We start from the raw sequence: 17,993 nt of genomic DNA, 5'->3' as shown, positions 1-17,993 counted from the left end.
TCTACATCTTCATTTATAACAGTCAAAAAAAGTTTCATCGAATCAGCTGCACACTCTGACTTTTCAAGATGAAATAATATCCTGAGTAGATAAAAATTGGTCCCTGTGGCTAAAAAGATTTTACTTTCATGGAAATTTAAGTACAAACATGATAACTTTTTCACCCGAAATCTCGCAAGTTCATCAGAAAACATAAAGCTAATCATTTCTAGAATTTATTTTTTGTTCATTATAAAATATTCACTCTAAAACCTACCTCTGCAAAACTTGTAAAGCATGCCGTGAAGAAATAATTTTAGCAAAACAGCTACTCATGAAGTCACCAAGCAAGTTCTGAAATATTTAAACAGAGAATTACCAGTCATTATGATTTCAATGATCGTTCCCTAAATGTATTCTATAAAGCATTTTACAGATTTGTGAAATATTGGCCCTGATGTATATTAGGAGGTGAAGAATGTATGAGAAACCCAGCAAGTCTGGATCCTTATATTGTTCTTCTGTTTCCTGCCTGATAGCTGGCTAAAAGCTGTCTGTGGGAAAACCACAGAATCACGGAATATTACGTGCAGAAGGAGGCCATTTGGCCCATCATGTCTGCACCAGCTCACCGAATGAGCATTGTGACTGAATGCCATTTTCCTGCCTTTTCCCTGTACCCCTGCACATTGTTTCTATTCAAATAATCATCTAATGCTTTCTTGAATGCTTCGATTAAACCTGCCTCCAACACACTTCCAGGCTGTGCTTTCCAGACTCGAACAATTCGCTATCTGAAAAAGATTTTCTCACATCACATTTGCTTCTTTTGCAAATCATTTTAAATCCATGCCCTCTTGTTCTCGATCTTTTTACGAGTGATAATAGTTTCTCCCTATCTATTCTATCAAGCTCCTTCATTATTTTGAACACCTCTATTAAATCTCTTAGCCTTCCACTGTACAAGGAGAATAGTCCCAAACCCTCCAATCTACCTTCATACCTGACGTTTCTCTTGCCTGCAATCATTCTTCCTTAAAATTCATTGATGAGATGTGGGCTTCACTGGCTCGGCCAGCATTTATTGCCCATCCCTAGTTGCCCTTGAGAAGGTGGTGGTGAGCTGCCTTCTTGAACCGCTGCAGCCCATGTGGTGTAGGTACATCTACTGTGCTGTTAGGAAGGGAGTTCCAGGATTTTGACTCAGCAACAGTGAAGGAACGACGATACATTTCAAAGTCAGGATGGTCAGTGACTTGGAGGGGAACTTCCAGCTGGGGGTGTTCCCATCTATCTACTGCCCTTGTCCTTCTAGGTGGTGGTGGTCGTGGGTTTGGAAGGTGCTGTCTAAGGAGCCTTGGTGAATTCCTGCAGTGCATCTTGTAGATGGTACACACTGCTGCTAATGTGCGTCGGTGGTGGAGGGAGTGAATGTTTGTGGGTGTGGTGCCAATCAAATGGACTGAACGGTGTCCAGGTTTTTCAGTGTTATAGGAGCTGCACTCATCAGGCAAGTGGGGAGTATTCCATCACATTCCTGACTTGTGCTTTGTAGATGGTGGATAGGCATTGGGGAGTCAGGAGGCGAGTAACGCGTCGCATGATTTCTAGCCTCTGAACTGCTCTTGTAGCCAAAGTGTTTACATGGCTAGTCCAGTTCAGTTTCTGATCAATGGTAACACCCAGGATGTTGATGGTAGGTGATTCAGTGATGGGAATGCCATTGAACATCAGGGGGCGATGGTTAGATTCTCTCTTGTTGGAGATGATCATTGCCTGACACTTGTGTGGCGCGAATGTCACTTGCCACTCGTCAGCCCAAGCCTGGATATAGTCCAGGTCTTGCTGCATTTGGACATGGACTGCTTCAGTATCTGAGGAGTCACGAATGGTGCTGAACATTGTGCAATCATCAGCGAACATCCCCACTTCTGACCTTATGATGGAATGAAGGTCATTGATGAGGCAGCTGAAGATGGTTCGGCTTAGGACACTACCCTGAGGAACTCCTGCAGTGATGTCCTGGAGCTGAGATCACTGACCTCCAATAACCACAACCATCTTCCTTTGTGCTTGGTATGACTCCAACCAGCAGTGAGTTTTCCCCCTGATTCCCATTGATTCCAGTTTTGCTAGCGCCCCTTGATGCCACACTCGGTCAAATGCTGCCTTGACGTCAAGGGCAGTCACTCTTCCCTCACCTCGGGAGTTCAGCTCTTTTGCCCATGTTTGAACCAAGGCTGTAACAAGGTCAAGAGCTCAGTGGCCCTGGTGGAACCCATACTGAGCAAGTTATTGCTAAGCAATTGCTGTTTGATAGTGCTGTTGATGACCTCTTCCATTACTTTACGGATGATGGAGATTAGACTGATGGGGCAGTAATTGTCCTGCTTTTTGTGTACAGGACATACCTGGGCAATTTTCCACGTAGCTGGGTAGATGCCAGTGTCATGGCTATACTGGGGCAGCTTGGCTAGAGGCGCAGCAAATTCTGGAGCACTATTGCCGGAAGGTTGTCAGGGCCCATAGCGTTTGCAATATCCAGTGCCTTCAGCCATTTCTTGATATCACGTGGAGTGAATCGAATTGGCTGAAAGCTGGCATCTGTGATGATGGGGGCCTCTGGAAGAGGCTGAGATGGATCATCCACTTGGTACTTCTGGCTGAGATTGTCACAAATGCTCCAGCCTTATCTTTTGCACTGCTGTGCTGGGCTCCTCCATCAATCAGGATGGGGATATTTGTGGAGCTATCTCCTCCAGTGAGCTGTTTCATTGTCCACCACCATTCACGACTGGATGTGGCAGGACTGTAGAGCTTAGATTTGATCCGTTGGTTATGGGATCACTTATTTATCACTTGCTGTTTATGCTGTTTGGCACGCAAACAGTCCTCTTTTATAGCTTCACCAAGTTGACACCTCATTTTTAGGTATGCCTGGTGCTGTTCCTGGCATGCCATCCTGCACTCTTCATTGAATCAGGGTTGATCCCCTGGCTTGATGGTAATGGTAGGGTAGGGGATATGCCAGACCATGAGGTTACAAATTGTGTTTGAGTACAATTCTGCTGCTACCGATGGCTTGAGTTGCTAGATCTGTTCAAAATCTACACCATTTAGCATGATGGTAGTGCCACACTTCTTAATGGAGGGTATCCTCAATGTGAAGGCAGGACTTCATCTCCACAATGACTGTGTGGTGGTCACTCCTACCACTACTGTCATGGACAGTTGCATCTGCGGCAGGATGAGGTCAAGTATGTTTATCCCTCTTGTTTTAGTGCCTGTATGGCACTACCCCCATGCTAAATGGATAGATTTAAAACAGATCTCACAACTCATGGGCATCCATGAGGCACTGTGGGCCATTACCACCGACAATGGTTTCATGGTCATTATGAGAGTTTTAATTCCAGAATTTTACTGAATTCAAATTCCACCATTTTCTGTGGCAGGATTTGAACCCAGGTCCCCAGAGCATTACCCTGAGTCTCTGGTTCACTAATCCAGTGACAATACCACTATGTCATTGCCTCCCCCAAGTAATAAGATCAGGGCTGATCTAATAGTGACCTAAATTCTGCATCCCACCTACATCCAATAACCTATCATCGCTTTGCTTTCCAACCATTTATCCACCTCTGCCTTAAAAATGTTCAAAGACTCTGCTTCCACCACATTTTTTGGAAGAGAGTTCCAAGACTCACAACCCTCTGAGTGAAGAAAATTCACCTCATTTCTGTTTTAAATGAATGACCCGTTATTTTTAAACAGTGACCCCTAGTTCTAGGTTCTCCCACAAGAGGAAACATCACCTCCACATCCACCCTGTCAAGACCCCTCAGGATCTTATTTGTTTCAATCAAGTCACCTCTTACTCTTCTAAACTCCAGCCAATACTAGCCTAGTCTGTCCAACCTTTCCTCGTAAGACAACACATCCATTCCAGGTATTAGTCTGGTAAACCTTCTCCGATCTGCTTCCAACAAATTTACATCCTTCCTTAAATAAGGTGGCCAATACTGTACATAGTACTCCAAATGTGGTCTCACTATTGCTCTGTACAACTGAAGCATAACCTGCCTACTTTTGTATTCAATTCCCCTCGCAATAAATAATAACATTCTATTAGCTTTCCTATCTCTCACCATTTAGATAATATGCTTCTCTTTTATTCTTCCTGCCAAAATGGACAATTTCACATTTTCTCACATTATACTCCATTTGCAAGATCTTTGCCCACTCACTTAACTTATCTATATATCTTTGTAGCCTCCTTATGTCCTCCTCAAAACTTACTTTCCTACCTATCTTTGTGTCATCAGCAAATTTGGCAACCATCCCATCAGTTCCTTCATCCAAGTCAATTATATAAATGGTAAACAGTTGAGGTCCCCGCAATAAACCCTGTGCCACACCACTTGTTACATCTTGCCAACCTGAAAAATACCTATTTATGCCTAGTGTCTGCTTCCTGTTAGCCAGCCAATCTTTTATCCATGGCAATATGTTAATCTCTGTACCATTGACTTTTTATTTTCCACAGCAACCTTTGATGTGACAGTTTATCAAATGCCTTCTGGAAATCTAAATATAGTAAACCCACCGGTTCCGCTTTATCCACAGCACATGTTACTTCCTCAAAGAACCCCAATAAATTGGTTACACACATTTTCCCTTTCACAAAACCATGTTGACTCTGCTTGATGACCTTGAGCTCATGCATGTGCCCCACTATAACTTTTTAAATAACAGTTTCTAACATTTTCCCTATGATAGATGATATGCTAACTAGCCTGTAATTTCCCATTTTCTGTCACCCTCCCTTTTTGAATAATGGAGCTACATTTGCTATCTTCCAATCTAATGGGATCTTCCCAAATCTAGGGAGTTTTGGAAAATTAAAACCAATACATCAACTATCTCACTAGATACCTCTTTTAAGACCCTAGGATGAAGTCCATCAGGAGCCGCAGTCTTGTCAGCTCGCAGCTCCAACAATTTACTCAGCACCACTTCTCTGGTGACTGTAATTTTATTAACTTCCTTCCCCACTTGCATTTCCTGGTTTATAGCTGCTTCTGGGATGTTACTTGTATCTTCTATCATGAAAACTGTGCAAAGTACCTGTTTAATTCGTCTTCCATCTCCTGCTTGCGATTAAAAATTCTCTAGGCTCACTTTCTTCAAGATCAATGCTCACCTTGTTAACTTGTTTCTTTTTAAAGTATTTATAAAATCTCTTACTATCTGTTTTTATATTTCTGGCTAGCTTCCCTCCTTATTAATCGTTTAGTAATTCTTTCCTCCTCCTTATATTCTGTCCAATCTTTTGACCTGCCATCTGCCTTTGCACAATTAAATGCATTTTCTTTAAGTTTGATACTATCTTTAACCTTTCTACTTAACCACAGGTGGTGTGTGCGTCCCTTGGATTTTTTCTCACTCGTTGGAATGTACCTATTCTGTGCATTCTGAAATATAGCCTTAAATATTAGCCACTGCATCTCCAATGACCCAACCCTTAACCTAATTTGCCAATTCACTTTAGCCAGCTGAAAGATTATGGTCAGTGCCCCTGCAATTGCCTCTCTTACTTCCTTCAATATCCTTGGATGAATCTCACCCGATCAGCTTTAAGTACCAACAGTTGATCCAACACTTTCTCCTTATCAATTTTGAACCCTTCAGTGAAAAAGTCTCCTTCTCTATCACCGTGGCCTCGGTGGCATCTGCTTCCTTGGTAAAGACAGATGCAAAGTATTTATTTAACACCTCAGTAATGCCCCCTGCCTCCATGTGTAAATCCCCTTTTTGGTCCCTAATCAGCCCTACTCCTCCTTTTACCACCCTCTTACTCTTTGTGCGCTGCTAGAAGACTTTGGGTTCCCCTTTATGTTGGCTGCCAGTCTTTTCACATTTCTTTGCTTCTCTTATTTGCTTTTTCACCTCCCCTCTGAACTTTCTGAATTCCACTTGGTTCTCAATTGTATTTTCTACCTGACAGAAGCACACCTTTTTCTTCTTTCTCTTAATTTCTATGGCTTTTTCATCCAGGGAGCTCTGGATTTGTTTGTCCTACCTTTCCCTTTTGAGGGAATATACCTTGACTGTGCCTGAGCCATTTGTTCTTTGAAGTAGCCCATTGTTCAGCTACAAGTTTTCCTGCCAACCTTTGGCTCCAGTCCATCTAACCCAGCTCCAGTGAAGTCAACTCTCTCCCAGTTAATTATTCCTACTCTGTATTGCACATTGTCCTTTTCTACCATCATCCTAAACCTTAGGATACAATGATCACTGTCTCCTAAATGTTCCCCCACTGATATTGATCTACTTGGCCCACCTCATTTCCAAGAACCAGGTCCAACAGTGCATCCTTTCTTGTTCGATTGGACACATACTGCTGGAGAAAAGTCTCCTGAACACAATCTAGGAACTCTTGCCACACTGCGCTTGTTATGACTGGTGCAGTTGGTAAAGCAGAGTTATTTAAAAATCCCAGAGGGAAACTTTAACAACTGTTATAACCTATAATTTTAAGTGGAAAAACTCAGCAGGTCTGATAGCATCTGCGGAGAGGAATAGAATAAACGTTTCGAGTCCGTATGACTCTTCACCAGAACTAAGGAAAAATAGAAAAGAGGTGGAATATAAGCTGGTTTAAGGGGGGGTGGGACAGGTAGAGCTGGATAGTTGGCCAGTGATAGGTGGAGATTGCCAATAGATGTCATAGACAAAAGGACAAAGGGGTGTTGACAGCGGTGATATTAGCTAAGAAATGTGCTAACGGTGACATTAAGGGTAAAAAGCAGGATGAACAAGGGGCAGATGGCCCAAGTGGGGGTGGGGTGGGGGGAAGGGATCGAAATAGGCTAAAAGGTAGAGATAAAACAATGGATGGAAATACATATAAAAATAATGGAAACAGGTGGAAAAAGAAAAATATATATAAATTATTGGAAAAAGGGGATCGGAAAGGGGGTGGGGATAGAGGAGAGAGTTCATGATCTAAAGTTGTTGAACTCAATATTCAGTCCAGAAGGCTGTAAAGTGCCTAGTCGGTAGATGAGGTGTCATTCCTCCTGTTTGCGTTGAGCTTCAATGGAACATTGCAGCAGGCCAAGAATGGACATGTGGGCATGAGAGCAGGATGGTGTGTTGAAATGGCAAGCGACAGGGAGGTCTGGGTCATGCTTGCGGACAGACCAAAGGTGACCCGCAAAGCGGTTACCCAGTCTGCGTTTGGTCTCTCCATTGTAAAGGAAACCGCATTGGGAGCAGCGAATGCAGTAGACTAAATTGAGGGAAGTGCAAGTGAAATGCTGTTTCACTTGAAAGGAGTGTTTGGGCCCTTGGACAGTGATGGGGGCAAGTAAAAGGGCAGGTGTTGCACCTTCTGCGGTTGCACAGGAAGGTGCGGTGGGAGGGAGTTGAGGTGTAGGGGGTGATGGAGGAGTGGACCAGGGTGTCCCGAAGGGAACAATCCCTGTGGGATGCTGCCGGGGAGGTGAAGGCAAGATGTGTTTGGAGGTGGCATCATGCTGGAGTTGGCAGAAATGGCGGAGGATGATCCTTTGAATGCAGAAGCTGGTGGGATGATAAGTGAGGACAAGGGAGACCTACTCATGGTTCTGGGAGGGAGAGGAAGGTTTGAAGGTGGATGTGCGGGAGATGAGCCAGACACGGTTGAGGGCCCTGTCAACCACTGTGGGTGGAAAACCTCTGTTAAGGAAAAAGTAAGAAATGTCAGAGGAACTGTTTTTGAAAGTGGCATCATCAGAACAGATGCGACAGAGGCAAAGGAACTGAGAGAATGGGATGGAGTCCTTACAGGAAGGGGGGTGTGAGGAGCTGTAGTCAAGGTAGCTGTGGGAGTTGGTAGGCTGGTAATGAATATTGGTGGATGGTCTATCACCAGAAATTGAGACAGAGACGTCAAGGAAGGGGAGGGCAGTTCGTGTGAAAATGATGGAGGAGTGGAAATTGGAAGCAAAATTAATACATTTTTCCAGATCCAGACGAGAGCATGAAGCAGCACCGAAGCAATCATCGATGTACCAGAGAAAGAGTTGTGGGAGGGATTGGGAGCAGGACTAGAACAAGGAATGTTCCACATACCCCATAAAGAGAAAAGCATAACTGGGGCCCATGTGGGTACCCATAGCCACACCTTTTATTTGGAGGAAGTGAGACGAGTTTAAGGAGAAATTGTTCAGTGAGAGAACAAGTTCAGCCAGATTGAGGAGAGTAGTGGTGGATGGGGATTGTTCGGGCCTCTGTTCGAGGAAGATGCGGCGAGTCCACAGACCATCCCGGTGGGGGATGGAGGTGTAGAAGGATTGGAAGTCCATGGTGAAGAGGAGGTGTTTGGGGCCAGGGAACTGGAAATTGTTGATATGATGTAGGGTATCAGAGGAATCGTGGATGTAGGTGGGAAGAGACTGGACCAGGGGAGAGAGAATAGAGTCAAGATAGCAAGAAATGAGTTCCGCGGGGCAGGAACAGGCTGACATGATCGGTCTGCTGGGACAGTCCTGTTTGTGGATTTTGGGTTGGAGGTAGAAGCGGGCCGTCTGAGCTTGGCAGACTATGAGGTTGGAAGGTGTGGAGGGAAGATCTCAAGTAGAGATGAGGTCAGTAACAGTCCTAGAAACAATGGCTTGATGTTCACTGGTGGGGTCATGGTCCAGGGGAAGGTAGGAGGATGTGTTTGCAAGTTGACGCTCAGCCTCTGCGAGGTAGAGGTCAGTGCACCAGACAGCAACAGCACCACCCTTGCCAGCAGGTTTGATGACAATGTCAGGATTGGACCTGAGGGAATGGAATGTGGCAAGTTCAGAGAGAGACAGGTTACAGTGGGTGAGAGGAGCAGAGAAATTGAGACGACTGATGTGACGCTGACAGTTCTCAATGAAAAGATCAAGAGCAGGTAAGAATTCAGAGGGAGGGGTCCAGGTGGAGGGAGAATATTGGAGGCGGGTAAAAGGATTCATTGAACGCGGAGAGGACTCCTGCCCAAAGAAATGAGCACGAAGACAAAGGCAGCAGAAGAAGGGTTCAGCATCGTGCCGAGTCCGAAATTCATTGAGATGAGGGCGTAAGGGCATGAAACTGAGTCCTTTGCTGAGCACTGAACATTCAGCATCAGAGAGGGGAAGGTCAGAGGGTAAGGTAAATACATGATCGGGGCTGGGATTGGAAGACGGGATGGGGACAGAGGGACAGGCAGGGGTGGAGGGTCCTGGATGGGTGTTGGTGTCGATGAGTTGTTGGAGCTTGCGTGCCTTTGCACCTGAAAGAAAGAGACAAAGTTTCTTGCTGAGGCGTTGGATGAGACGAAGAATAAAATGAAAGTGGGGGCAAGGACAGTTTAGAAATAGGGTGTGTCGGTGCTGCTGGAGGGAAAGGTTGAGTGTGTTCATATGGTGGCACATGGCACTGAGTGTGGATCTCAGGATGCGATGAGAAAAAAAGTCCAAGGAGCGTTGTATGTCCCAGAGATACCTGTAATCCTGTGTGGGTTCGAAACATGAGGGATGGAACTTCAGTTGAAATCCACATGGGGTAAGTCAAAGATGGAGACAGTCACTGAGGAAGGAAATATGGCTCTGAAAGCAAGTTTTAGTAAACACCTTGTCAAACACCAGGAGAGAAATGGAAAGCAATGAAGGTGAACAGGGCAATAGAGACAGGCGGAAATCCTGTCGGAGAGAAGAGCGATACTTCTTCAAGGTAGGCATTCCTTGAAGAGAAGTGCCAGTCAATTAAACACTAAGATAAAAGCAAAGAACTGCGGATGCTGGGAATCCACTTCAACACTCCACCCTGCTCTCATGCCCCCATGTCCGTCCTTGGCCTGCTGCAATGTTCCAGTGAAGCTCAACGCAAACTGGAGGAACGGCACCTCATCTTCCGACTCGGCATTTTACTGCCTTCCGGACTGAATATTGAGTTCAACAACTTTAGATCATGAACTCTCTACTCTATCCCCACCTCCTTTCCGATCCCCCTTTTTTCCAATAATTTATATATATTTTTCTTTTCCCACCCATTTCCATTATTTTTAAATGTATTTCCATCCATTGTTTTATCGCTACCTTTCAGCCTATTTCGATCCCTTCCCCCCACCCCACCACTACTAGGGCTATCTGTCCCTTGCTCGCCCTGCTTTCTACCCTTAATGTCACCATTAGCACATTTCTTAGCTAATATCACCACCGTCAATACCCCTTTGTCCTTTTGTCTATGACATCTTTTGGATATCTCCACCTATCACTGGCCCTCTATTCAGCTCTACCTGTCCCACCCTCCCCCCTTAAACCAGCTTATATTCCACCTCTTTTCTATTTTTCCTTAGTTCTGATGAAGAGTCATACGGTCTCGAAATGTTAACAGTATTCCTTTCTGTAGATGCTGTCAGACCTGCTGAGTTTTTCCAGGTATTTTTATTTTTGTTTCTCATTTTGAATTCATAAGGTGAAAATGCTTTGCCTGGTGTTTGCCTGGTTGCCCTTGCCTTAATGGAAATTAGTTTGGGAATTTGTCGAAAGTTATGATGGTAGTGCTTTGTAGTCATGTGTATACATTTTTTTTACCCTGTGTAAATTAATAAAATGTTTCAATTAATTTAATGTAATACCTCAAGAATTGATGTCCTAATTGCTGAATTTACAGTCGCATCTCAAACATAACACTTAAAATTCTAGATAAAAGCAAAAAACTGCAGATACTGGAAATCCGAAACAAAAGCAAAAATACCTGGAAAAACTCAGGAGGTCTGGCAGTATCTGCAGAGAGGAACACAGTTAACGTTTCGAATCCGTATGACTCTTCCACAGAACTTAGTAAAAATAGAAAAGAGGTGAAATATAAGCTGGTTTGGAGGTGGGGGGGGGCACAGGTAGAGCTGGATAGAGGGCCAGTGATAGGTGGAGATAGCCAAAAGATGTCATAGACAAAAGGACAAAGAGGTGTTGAAGGTGGTGATATTATCTCAGGAATGTGCTAATTCAGGGTAGAAAGCAGGACAAGCAAGGTACAGATAGCCCTAGTGGAGGTGGGGTGGGGTGAAGGGAAGGGATTGAAATAGGCTAAAAGGTAGAGATAACAATGGATGGAAATACATTTAAAAATATTAGAAATAGGTGGGAAAGAAAAATCTATATAAATTATTGGAAAAAAAGAGGGGGATCGGAAAGGGGATGATGATGGAGGAGAGAGTTCATGATCTAAAACTGTTGAACTCAATATTCAGTCCGGAAGGCTGTAAACTGCCTAGTTGGAAGATGAGGTGCTGTTCCTCCAGTTTGCGTTGAGCTACACTGAAGCAATGCAGAAGGCCAAGGATGAACATGTAGGCATGAGAGCAGGGTGGAGTGTTGAAGAGGCAAGCGACAGGGAGGTCTGGGTCATGCTTGCGGACAGATCGAAGGTGTTCTGAAAAGCAGTCACCCAGTCTGCGTTTGGTCTCTCCAATGCAGAGGAAACCGCATATGGAGCAACGAATGCAGTAGACGAAATTGAGGGAAGTGCCAGTGAAATGCTGCTTCACTTGAAAGGAGTGTTTGGGCCCTTGGACGGTGAGGAGAGGGGAAGTAAAGGGGCAGGTGTTGCACCTTCTGCGGCTGCATGGGAAGGTACCGTGGGAGGGAGTTGAGGTGCAGGGGGTGATGGAGGAGTGGACCAGGGCGTCCCGGAGGGAATGATCGCTGCAGCATGCTGCCGGGGGGGTGAAGGGAAGATGTGTTTGGTAGTGGCATCATGCTGGAGTTGGCGGAGGATGATCCTTTGAATGCAGAAGCTAGTGGGGTGATAAGTGAGGACAAGGGGGACCCTATCATGGTTCTGGGAGGGAGAGGAAGGCGTGAGGGCGGATGCGCTGGAGATGGGCCAGACAGATGGGCCTGTCAACCACCGTGGGTGGAAAACCTCGGTTAAGGAAGAAGGAAGACATGTCAGAGGAACTGTTTTTGAAAGTGGCATCATCAGAACAGATGCGACGGAGGCGAAGGAACTGAGAGAATAGGATGGAGTCCTTACAGGAAGTGGGGTATGAGGAGCTGTAGTCGAGGTAGCTGTGGGAGTCAGTAGGCTGGTAATGAATATTGGTGGACAGTCTATCACCAGAAATTGAGACAGAAAGGTCAAGGAAGGAAAAGGAAGTGTCAGAGATGGACCATGTGAAAATGATGGAGGGGTGGAAATTGGAAGCACAATTAATAAATTTTTCCAGGTCTAGACGAGAGCATGAAGCAGCACCGAAGCAATCATCAATGTACCGGAGAAAGAGTTGTGGGAGGGAGCTGGAGTAGGACCAGAACAAGGAATGTTCCACATACCCTATAAAGGGACAGGCATAACTGGGGCCCATATGGGTACCCATACACACACCTTTTATTTGGAGGAAGTGAGACAAGTTTAAGAAGAAATTGTTCAGTGTTAGAACAAGTTCAGCCAGACGGAGGAGAGTAGTGGTGGATAGGGATTGTTCGGGCCTCTGTTCCAGGAAGAAGCGGAGAGCCGGTGGGGGATGGAGGTGTAGAGGGATTGAACATCCATGGTGAAGACGAGGTGGTTGGGGCCAGGGAACTGGAAATTGTTGATATGATGTAGGGTGTCAGAGGAATCAAGGATGTAGGTGGGAAGGTACTGGACAAGGGGAGTGAGAATGGAGTCAAGATAGCAAGAAATGAGTTCCATGGAGCAGGAACAGGTTGACACATTTTTCTTTCACCCCCCCCCCCACCCTCCCCTGGCGGCATTCCGCAGGGATCGTTCCGTCCGGGACACTCTGGTCCACTCCTCCATCACCCCATACACCTCAACCCTCTCCCACGGCACCTTCCCATACAACCGCAGAAGGTGCAACACCTGCCCCTTTATTTCCCCTCTCCTCACTATCCAAGGGCCCAAACACTCCTTTCAAGTGAAGCAGCATTTCACTTGCATTTCCCCCAACTTAGTCTACTGTATTCGTTGCTCCCAATGCGGTCTCCTCTACATTGGAGAGACCAAATGTAAACTGGGCAACCGCTTTGCAGAACACCTGCGGTCTGTCCGCAAGAATGACCCAAACCTCCCTGTCGCTTGCCATTTTAACACTCCACCCTGCTCTCTTGCCCACATGTCTGTCCTTGGCCTGCTGCATTGTTCCAGTGAAGCCCAATGCAAACTGGAGGAACAGCACCTCATCTTCCGACTAGGCACTTTACAGCCTTCCGGACTGAATATTGAATTCAACAATTTTAGGTCTTGAGCTCCCTCCTCCATCCCCACCCCCTTTCTGTTTCTTCTGCCTTCCTTTTGTTTCTTTTCCAATAATTTATATAGATTTTTCTTTTCCCACCTATTTCCATTATTTTTAAATCTTTTATGCCCCCCCACCCCCTCTACAGCTATACCTTGAGTGCCCTACCATCCATTCTTAATTAGCACATTCGTTTAGATAATATCACCAACTTCAACACCTCTGTGTTCTTTTGTTCCTTTGTCTGTGACATCTTTTGATGATCTGCTCCTATCACTGCTTGCTTGTCCCTACAACAACACCCCCCCTCCACTTCTCTCCCCCCCCCCACCCCCCACCATAAACCAGCTTATATTTCACCCCTCTCATTGTAAAGAAAAATCAGTTCTGTTGAAGGGTCATGAGGACTCGAAACGTCAACTCTTTTCTTCTCCGCCGGTGCTGCCAGACATGCTGAGTTTTTCCAGGTAATTCTGTTTTTGTTTTGGATTTCCAGCATCCGCAGTTTTTTGTTTTTATCAGTTTATATTCCACCTCATTTCTATTTTTACTTAGTTCTGTTGAAGAGTCATAGGGACTCAAAACATTTACTGTGTTCCCCTCTGCAGATGCTGCCAGACCTGCTGAGTTTTTCCAGGTATTTTTATTTTGGATTTCCAGCATCCGCAATTTTTTGCTTTTATCTTAGAATTCAAAATGAGGTTCTTTTCACTGTGGAGCCAGTTTGAGGCTTGCAGCTGCCTTTTGATCTTACATTGCCTCTGCTCTGCTCACCCGAAAACTATTGAAGTTATACCTACCACCAGTGATTGAATTGAATTGTCATAGTCCATCCAGTCCTTTGAACTTTACCTTTTAATAATGAACCCCCATTCGTTGTACCAAATTTTATTAGTAATATAAACATATTGCTTGGTAGTTGCCAGAAAGGCGTCAAGTTTTCACACCACTTTTTGAATGCTCTATTCAAAAAATGCAAATATACTCTACCTCTCTGTTTACATTTCAAACTAGTACATATCAAAGCACTCAGACTAGCTGACTTTAATCTAGTTAGACACACCCAGAACTATACCTCTATTTTAAAAGAAAAATATTTTCCAAAATATTATATACATTAATAGCTTCATGACACTGCCCTTTATACTGCCACTGTCCCAGTCAACATTTGGGTAATTAAAGTCCTCTATTATTACTCCTCTACAATCTCTGCAGGGGAGAGTGACTGCCCTTGACATCAAGGCAGCATTTGACCAAGTATGGCATCAAGGACCGCTAGCAAAATTAGAGTCAATGGGAATCATGGGGAAAACTCTCCGCTAGTTGGAGTCATACCTAGCACTAAGGAAGATAGTTGTGGTTGTTGTTGGCCAGTTATCTCAGTTCGATAACATCACTGCAGGAGTTCCTCAGGTTAGCTTCCTCGGCTCAACCATCTTCAGCTGCTTCATCAATGACCTCCTTCCACCACAAGGTCAGAAGTGGGGATGTTCGCTGATGATTGCATAATGTTCAGCACCATTCATGACTCCTTGGATACTAATGCAGTCCATGTCCAAATGCAGCAAGACCTGGACAATATCCAGGTTTGGGCTGACAAGTGGCAAGTAACATTTGCACCACACAAGTGTCAGGCAATGACCATCTCCAACAGGAGAGAATCCAACCATTGCCCCAGGATGTTCAATGGCATTACCTTCATTGGATCCACCACTATCAACATCCTGGGGGTTACCATTGAACAGGAACTTAACTGGACTAGCCATATCAATACTGTGGCTATGTGCAGGTTAGAGACTAGGAACTGTGTGACAAATAACTCACCTCCCGACTCCCCAATATTTGCCCACCATCTACAATGCACAAGTCAGGATTGTGATGGAATACTCTTCACTTGCCTGGATGAGTGCAGCTCCTACAATACTCAAAAAGCTTGACATTGTCAAGGACAAGGCAGCCTATTTGATTGGCAGCGCATCCACAAACATTCACTCCCTCCACCACTGACACACAGTACCAGCAGTGTGTACCATCTACAAGATGTATTGCAGGAATTCACCAAGGCTCCTTCGACAGCACCCTGCAAACCCACGACCACTGCTATCTAGAAGGACAAGGACAGCAGATAGATGGGAATGCCACCACCTGGAAGTTCCCCTCCAAGTCACTCACCATCCTGATTTGGAAATATATCACTGTTCCTTCACTGTCACTGGGTCAAAATCTTGGAACTTCCTTCCTAACTGCACTGTGGGTGTACCTACACCACATGGACTGCAGCATTCAGGAAGGCAGCTCACCACCACCATCTCAAGGGCAATTAGGGGTGGGCATTAAATGCTGGCCCAGCCAACGAAGCACACATCCCATGAGTATGTAAAAAAAATATATCTCTGGGCAGAATTTTCTCAGAATTGCACAAGGGGGATAGCGGACAGGTAAAATGGAGCCCTACCCACCGACGAAAATGACGGGTTTTCACGCTGTATCTTCCCGAGCCCGCCTCATTATTTATACATTCCTGGAAAACATGCCATTTCCATGGCGGGCGGTCTCGCATTCGCCCATTTGCTATCACCCCACTGTTGCATCATGCCAACCACCATCTTTAAAAGGCAGCCGCCAGCAAAGCACTCATCGCCACCAGCTCACCACCGCTGTGCGGGCAACATGGCCATCAAAGACAAAAAGAATGCAGCCCCCCGCTTCAATAACGGGTCCCTCGAGTGACTGCTGGATGCCGTGGGGGCCCAACGGGATTTAATCTACCCCCACACTGGCCGCAGGATGGACAGCAATTCACCAACCCAGCTTGGGAGGCAGTGGCAGCGGTGGTCAGTGCCAATGCCCTGCATAGGAGGACAGACACCCAGTGCTGCAAAAGGATGAATGATCAGCATTCTGCCAGAGTAAGTCACTCTTTTCATCACTCTCAACTCACACACTCACAAACCCATCACACATCCACAGGGCCCTCACTCACTGCTAATGCAAGGGACATCACCATACACTCTTTCACACACACCATCATTGTCCTTATCCCGTCCATGGGACCACTCATCACCCACACAGACCAGGCATACTTATCATTTGGCTCGGCAGGAGTCCTAATACACTCTCCGCATCTCTATCTACACAAGATACTCTGGCTCACAACAGGAGGGAAAGGTCACAGATAGATGGAGGGATGCTAGAGATCAAAGTTCTGACAGAATTCGAAAACAGAGCTATCTAGCTGGCCGGCGATGACCAGGACCGGTCCCGTGCTGATGGTGACGTGTGCTGCTCTACCAAGTGAAGATCCAGCGGTGCAATATCCCTCAGACAACCATGAGTGATGTGTCCTCTTTCACAGGCCATTGCCATACACTAATTATCTCCCTTTGCTTTCGCAGGCACATCTGCCAAAGAGCCGACAGAGTCCATGACCCAGGGCCTCAAATCAAGCTCCAAAGAAACCTCTGAAGAGGAATCTGAAGGCACCTTTCCTGAAGTCCCATCACAGCACTCACCCACACCCTCCACCAGTGCAGAGACAAGCACACCCCAGTGGGACCTAGGTTTAGAGTAGCCTTGGGATCACAACCTGGTGAGCACATCGTACTTTCAGATTCACAGCAGGCGGAGGCAGGGACTTCCCAGAAACCTGGCACTCGGAGGATTGCTGGAGGCCAGAACGTTGCTGAGTCCGAGTCAGATGACAAACCTCTGGACTCAGTCATGTCACAGTTGATGGAGCTGCAAAGGCAAGCTCGGGAACAACAGGAAGGGATGTCCGCTGCACTCCTCAGATTACAAGGCACAAGGGAGGAGTCCGTCTGTCTTCAGGCTGAGGTGATAGCGCCAGCAGTGCAACACACTGAGGTCAACACTAGTAGGATGGTGGCTGTCATGGAGACCTTGGTCCAGGGTGTTAGTCCTGCACTGCTGCGCGGGCTTAATTCCATCACTGATACCATAGATGGCCTCCAACAGTGTGTACGCAGGAGGGGTGCTGGGCAGCTTGATCTCACTCCAACTAACCCTTCCGCTCACATAGTCAGCCAGGGGCCTTCAGGCATCCATAGGGAGAAGGGTTAGCAGGTTCACGCTCCAAGGTGCATCCACCCAGGTGACTTTGGGAATAGCTGGCCCGTCCGAGTCCTATCTTCCTGTGACCTCCGCAGATCCAGCTTCACAGCCTGACGAGGGTGCCACTGCTACACAGCAGGACCCCGAGACCAAGCTGGGGCCCTCATAGTTTTGGCCCTCCACAGGGCACCAGCCAAAGTCATCACAGATAGGGTACCACAGACAGCAAGCTGCCTCCACCTCTGCTGTGGATATCTGGGGAGCACCAAGACGTAGCAACAGGGTTTGGAAAGTTAGGTTAAAGTAGTTGTACAGCCTGGCCATAAATGTTGATCACTTGTACATACTGTTCACTATTGTTGAGGGAGGGGTAAGGTATGGAGCGCTTGGGGGCCCTTTGGTGCCTCTGTGTTACTTGCATGGGCAGGCAGGCTAGGAGCCTGACCCCAAACATATCACTGTGACTGCACCTTATCTGTCTTAGCTGCAGAGGCATGGTCAATTTATGAAGTTCTCCCTAATGTGTGGCTAATCCCTTCACTTACACTGTCCTACCTCGATTGCCTGTGCGTGGGATGCAGCGCCAGGGCAGCACTTAACCCTCCAAAAACAGTCAACTCTGAGACTGGCCAGCACTTTCCCCAGACACCACACCCCCCAACTCAACAGTCACCTCCGAGGCAGGCTAGCACTAGCC

General features: G+C 46.2%; 1 protein-coding gene across 1 annotated transcript in view; it reads right to left on the bottom strand.

The window, feature by feature from the left end:
* The window catches only part of LOC121278118 (dynein heavy chain 8, axonemal-like), a 2,067,071-nt gene that overhangs the window by 1,701,241 nt on the left and 347,837 nt on the right, over window positions 1–17,993 (bottom strand). Inside the window, 1 exon segment of the mRNA XM_041188205.1 lies at window positions 257–333. Within this exon segment, the coding sequence (XP_041044139.1) occupies window positions 257–333 (77 nt within the window).

The sequence above is a fragment of the Carcharodon carcharias genome, chromosome 5 (assembly GCF_017639515.1).
Source record: "Carcharodon carcharias isolate sCarCar2 chromosome 5, sCarCar2.pri, whole genome shotgun sequence".
Classification (NCBI taxonomy): domain Eukaryota; kingdom Metazoa; phylum Chordata; class Chondrichthyes; order Lamniformes; family Lamnidae; genus Carcharodon; species Carcharodon carcharias.
The sequence above is the reverse complement of the archived record's forward strand: the minus strand, read 5'-3'. Positions and strand labels throughout refer to the sequence as shown.